The sequence below is a fragment of the Dama dama genome, chromosome 9, assembly GCF_033118175.1.
Source record: "Dama dama isolate Ldn47 chromosome 9, ASM3311817v1, whole genome shotgun sequence".
Classification (NCBI taxonomy): domain Eukaryota; kingdom Metazoa; phylum Chordata; class Mammalia; order Artiodactyla; family Cervidae; genus Dama; species Dama dama.
In genome coordinates, this window is record NC_083689.1 from 36,089,724 (window position 1) to 36,095,723 (window position 6,000).

General features: G+C 45.1%; 1 protein-coding gene across 7 annotated transcripts in view; it reads right to left on the reverse strand.

The window, feature by feature from the left end:
• The window catches only part of PRR16 (proline rich 16), a 277,946-nt gene extending 274,166 nt beyond the window's left edge, over window positions 1–3,780 (reverse strand). For 4 of the 7 annotated variants that reach the window (XR_009694121.1, XR_009694122.1, XM_061150925.1 and 1 more), the window contains exon 1: window positions 2,871–3,209. Coding sequence is in view for 3 of the 7 variants with exons in the window: in XM_061150925.1 (XP_061006908.1) it covers window positions 2,871–3,029 (159 nt within the window). In the remaining 4 variants the exon portion in view is untranslated. Of the gene's footprint in view, window positions 1–1,332; window positions 1,419–2,870; window positions 3,210–3,599 lie in introns of those variants that run through there. The other 3 variants (XM_061150924.1, XM_061150927.1, XM_061150926.1) reach the window with 3 other exon arrangements.
• Window positions 3,781–6,000: the final 2,220 nt, after the last annotated feature.

Consider the following 6,000-nt stretch of genomic DNA (forward strand, 5'->3'; position numbering starts at 1 on the left):
AGTGATATTTATATTTACAAATCATAAGTATAGACACTAACAGTTACTATTACTATTATTACTAATAGTATTACTATTAGTAATACTAATACTAATAGTTACTAATAATACTAATACTAATACTAATAGTTACTAGTAATACTAATAGTTACTAATACTATTATTACTATTTCAGTTACTCCCCCATTCAAAATTACATCACAGACATGTTCAGTCATGTGTGAAACATTATCTTAAAAAGATAAATGCTGGACAACTGCAAGATGTCATAGGTTAAACACGCCCTATAAATATTTTGTTCTTGAAATAACTCTTTCTCCTATAATATAAATGGCCAGCGTTTTGAGATTCAGACATAATATATACAACTCCATGTGCAAACTTAGGATGATGATATCCTCCTTACAAAAGTAATTAACAATCACATCAAATCATTTATCATTCATAAAGTTTACTCCTGAGTAAAATCTTTAATCAATCAGACCTCAACACCAAATCAAAGCTTACAAAGCATCAAGTCAACATTTCATCTTTAGATATGCCTAGAAGACAGATCCTTTCATTTACTTGGTTGTACATCTTCTATTTCTTTTACATACCAGTTAGCTTGGTGTTATTTTCCCTAAAAAAGAAAAATCTTCAAGCAAATGAAAGAGCGAAAGGGAGAGAGACCCACAGACTCCTTGATTCACTTCTTTGTGATTCCAACCAAGATCTATGGTGAGGTTAAAAGTTTCACAATACATCAACCTGGTCTGCAAACATCCACAAAATAAAGATGCAAAGCAGAACTGGGACCATGTGCAGTTTCTTGTCATTTATTCTGCCTAAAATAGAGTGGAGTGACACATGGTAACACAAGAAGTATTTGCCCAAAGATGCCATTTTCATTGACTACCTTCCTCTTAATCTCAGGCTCCCCGCTGAAACAGTAAATATGTTTCTGGTTTCTGTGAAGTATTTGCCCAAAGATGTAGAGTTTTCATTGACTATCTTTCTCTTAATCTCAGGCTCCTGGATGAAACCGTAAAAACGTTTCTGTGCTGATGCAAGTTTCCCACATCCCCCATCTTAGAAACCTCAGCAACTGAAAAGCACAATTCTGCCAAAAGGAACTAGCAAAAATTTGCTCATTTTTTCAAATACATCATTATGTTTCAGATGAAAGCACAACCTGCCAAAGATGTCAAATAAAAGGGTAACAGAAACAAACAGCATCTTTAGAATTGAATTTCAATGCATAACCTTGCCATCTGCCAACCAGTCGTGAAGCAATGATCCTAGAGAAGCCCTGAAACGTGAACAAGTAAGTTTCCTCCTCGGATCGATCACCTGTATCACTCTCCGCTTCCAGGTTAGGAATTAATTGTCGATGGAGCAGCCTCCAAGAATGACACTTGCCATTGGCAAACCGAACCCTGTTGACAAATGGGCCATTTAAACAGACTTGCATTTGGTAATATTCGCGGAGTTCAGTTCACAGAGACAATGAGGAGATGGGAAGAAAAAAAAAGGGTGGGGGGCCTCTACCTTTACATTTGGATTGGAAATTGGACAAAGGAGGTCAACCTCTAGAGGACAGACATCCAAAGCACCCTCAGTCTCCTCCCACTTGGCCTCTAAAACAGGATTACAATTTTGCATCTAGACTACGCCCCACCCCTTCCCTTCCCACCGTGGCTACCACCTTAGAAGTTACCGCGGTAGCTCTCGGGTGACTAGGGGTGCGGATTCTCTGACGCAAAACAGCACCGGGCGCCAATTCAGTAGCGGGCAACTACAGGGCTGGGACAGCCACCAGCTCCTCGGAGAAGCCACCTTCGGGCTCGCGGGAGACCCCACCGCCCCATCCCTGCCCTCGCCCCCGCCTGCAGCTGCAGCGGGAGTTACGCATCCCCAGCCTTGACACTGTCTGCGCTTCTTCCTATCCGGATCAAGCCTGCTGGGGGTGGAGGGGCAGAAGTAGAATGGGGGTTCGGGGGAGCGAGAAAGAACCAAAACAGTCCGGGTCCCCAAAAGCTAGAACTCAAGTGGCCAGAAGCTGGTGCACGCACATCACACACACACACGCACACATACACACACACACACACATCCCGAAGCGCTCCGTGCCCCAGCTTCTATGCCAACTGGCGATAGGACGGGAAGAAGGAAGGAGGTGGGGTAGTGGGCAGGCCCGGAGTTACTAAGGAGTGCAGCGGTTGCCTCCAGAACTGCCAAAGTGCGGAAGTCCCAGACCCCCCTACATCCCCATGTCTGCGGTCTCCTGCAAGCAACCCCGGACTGCTTTCCCTCCAGCAGGGTTCGGGGCTCGGGAAGCCGGGAGCAGAACTGGAGTCGAGCTTCTCCCAGGCTGCCCTCCCGGGTCTGGCTCGGGGCCGAAACCCGCCCCATCAGCCTTGGTCCAGGAAGGCTGCCAGGCAAGGAGCGACCAGCCTGGGAGAGCAAGAGGGCAGAGAGAAGCATCCTGCTCTCTCAGGCCGGTGGCTGGTCTCGTCCTCTGTCGACACACCCCCAGTTAATCCCCTACTCTCTCTCTCTCTCTCTCACACACACACACATACACTCACTCACACACACACACACACACTTAGATACGGAGACTCGCATGTTCACCCCTCCCACCAGCCCAGGTCCATCGATTAAAAAACACTAGTTGATTTCTTCCTGATTAAAAACAAGAAAGTGCAACAACTTCTCGGGAGTCTCAGGAGCAGAGCAAGTCCATCTGCAGGCGTCCTCTTTCTATAGTTTCCTAGGAGTTAAGAAATCTGGTGGCCCCCAGTGAAAACGGACCCCGAGTGGGTGAAAGACAACGAACTCCTTCTCCAGCCCCTCCACCACCACCCCCAACTCCCGCCACCTCTCACCTCCTTAAGTTCCTTGGCCACGTCCTTCAGGTCGCCCAGGACTAATTCCAGATCCTCCACGATGATCTTGATCTGTTCCTTCACCTTGGTTTTGGAGGCTGCCGGCGGTCCCTCGGCTGGAGAGGACGAGGAGGGGGTCCCCTTGGACTTGGCTGACATTCTTTGGGGACAAGCGAGGCAGGTCAGCACAGGCGGGCCAGCGGAGGCTGCTGCGCGCCCCGGTCCCCCCACATCCTGGACGCTCCCCGGGCAGCGGCGGGTGGTGGCTGCGCTCGGCGCTCGGCCGGGCGGCCGCACCGAGGTGGTGCTGCCATCGGCTCCCCAAGACACGGCGCTCGGCGCCGGGCTGCAGACGGGCGAACAGCGCGCCTGCGCCTCCGCCCGCCGCTCTCGCGCACACACGCGCTCGCTGTTCCCCGCCCGCGCGCCGAGAGGGGCGCACGGCCGCCGGCCCGGCTGTCAGCTGCAGTCCCCGGCACGTGCCTCCTTCGGGATCTCTCCGGAACACCTGGGCGTCTGGGAGCCGGGTCCAGCCCACCCTCTCGTCTAGATCCTGAAATGCCCTCCCTGGTCATTTGATCATGCTGGATGTCTTTTCACATCCAGCTTGGATTCCTTCTGTTTCCCCCACCAGCAGGGACCAGGATCCCCACCACATTTTTTTTCTGAAAAATTAATCAAGAACCACAGGAGGGTCAGAAGTTAGATTTAGGGTTAGTAAAAGCAAACCTAAATGTTTATCCAGGGCGAGAGTATGTCCAGAAGGCCTCCAGTCACTCTCCTACTCAACGAAGAGTTAACACAGAGGTACAGGTTTAAAAAAAAAGGATAGATGTCGATAAAATTGACCCCTCACCCCCTGGAATCATGATATTTAAAAAGTGTTCTTGAAAGAAGTAGCTTAATCCTGTTGATTCCACAAAGCTAATAGAGGATTTATTAATTGCAAGTCCTCTCACCAAAAAATCCCCTGGGAGACAGTCTGAGTCATCTTGGCTCTACTTATCTGGGACAGGTTTGTTTTTTTTTTGTTTTTTGTTTTTTTAACTGTCCTTCCTCTTTTCATGACCTATGTTGATGTATGTTTTGGGTGGAGGGGGAGATACACTGGATATCCTGTTGTGAGAGAGAATAAGAAGAGTTTGCCTCCAACTTTTTTCTTTTTTGTTTTTGCATCTATTTCAAATCTTTTGCAACTAAATAAAGAGGAAATAACTTTTTGACTGCTCTGTTAAAAAGATCTAGGGAAGGGAGTTAATAGGAAGTCTTGGGTTTCATTCTCAGTAGGTGGCTAGGATTCTCATTAGTTAAAGTTCTAATTTCCTGAGTGGCAGACTCATGGGTTATTAGCTATTGACCTAGAGGGCTGGATTTACTTTGTTTTCTTCAGTGTACTCTACTCCAAATTATTACTTTAATAGGCTTCCCATTTGGTCATGCCTTAGCAGGCATCTCTGTCTCTTGCTTCTCATACCCCAGGTTGTTCCAACATGCTTCCATACAGGAAGAAAATCTTGGCAGCTCCCCTCTTCCTAGTCCCTTAGGCCCCTCATATTCAGTCTCGTCATTCTGAATAATTCATCTTGATAAATCCTTGTAAGTCACATTTGCAATATGGAAGGAAAAAAGAGACAACAGAAGAAAAATAGGAATTTAGAAGTGGTGTCAAGAGAATAAAAATTTTTTTTTAATTTAAAAATTTTAAATTCATTGAAAAATCAGAGGGAAAAGAAAAAAGGTAGAAAGCAGAGGCTGCTGGAAAAAAAATAAGGAAAGAATAAAGAAACCAGTGTGCACTAAGTAAACTGGAGAGAAGAGGGAAGAGATAATTAGAAGTGTTAAATAAGTAATATGCTTGAGTTCTCTAAGGTAAAGAGAATATATAGTTTTAAATGACCATGTGTCTGCAGGTTCTTCTTTATATTATAAAGATGTAACAGTAATCAGTATATACAACAGGTTTACAAACTCCTCCATTGTAAATTCCTAATCTTTAATTATACTCTTACTTAATATCGGAAGAAGGATAAGTGGTCAGAAATGGCAGGAAAGAAGGTGAGAAAGAGGGAAGGTGCTATTCCTTTATATCTGAATTTTTGACTCTCAATAGTAGACAAGTTAATAGAAAAGCCCTCAAAACTCAGAAATAACGAAGTTAGGCAAGAATACTGGAAAACAGCAAAGAAGGTGGCATTTTGGTGGTTTTTGCCCACAGACAAAGTAAGTCTCATTAATGCTATGCTATGCTAAATCTCCTTCACTAACAATTAAAAAATTTATTTTCTCCTATAATATCTATGAAATCAATCCTGAATATTCACTGGAAGGACTGTTACTTCATGAAGCTGAAGCTCCAATACTTTGACCACCTGATGCCAAGAGCCTACCCATTGGAAATGACCTTGATGCTGGGAAAGGTTGAAGGCAGGAGGAGAAGGGGGCAACAGAGGATAAGATGGTTGGATGGCATCACTAGCTCAATGGACATGAGTTTGATCAAACCCCAGGAGAAAGTGAAGGACAAGGAAGCCTGGTGTGCTGTAGTTCATGGGGTCTCAAAGAGTTGGACACCAAGTAGCGACTGAACAACAGTGGATTAGTGAGTCCAACTATTTTGGATCAAAACTGAATCATAATTATTACTCTAAAACATGCTATGCACATCCATATCACAAATTACTTTTAAGTAAGGGCTATCCTCCACCGACACATCTATCATCTATCAATCTGTACATATGACATGGAGTTAACTGAAAGGAGAAAAGTTAAAATTGGCTTCCAAATCCAAACTATAACAGCTAGTCAGCCCCCAGCAGTGATGACTACCACTATTTATCAGCCATGAATCAGGTATGCATAAAACATTCCTAAAGAAGAAAGTTTTACAAAGAGAGTTAAAGATATTGAGGGGAAGAAGACAGAATGAGAAGAACAAAAGGATATAATCAAGTCTACTCACTTTCTATTTTTTCTAATCACCCTTGGGAAAAATAGGTTCCTTTGTGGCTCAGCTGGTAAAGAATCTGCCTGCAATGCAGGAGACCTGGGTCTGATCCCTGGGTTGGGAAGATCCCCTGGAGAAGGGAAAGGCTACCCACTCCAGTATTCTGGCTTGGGGAATTCCATGGAC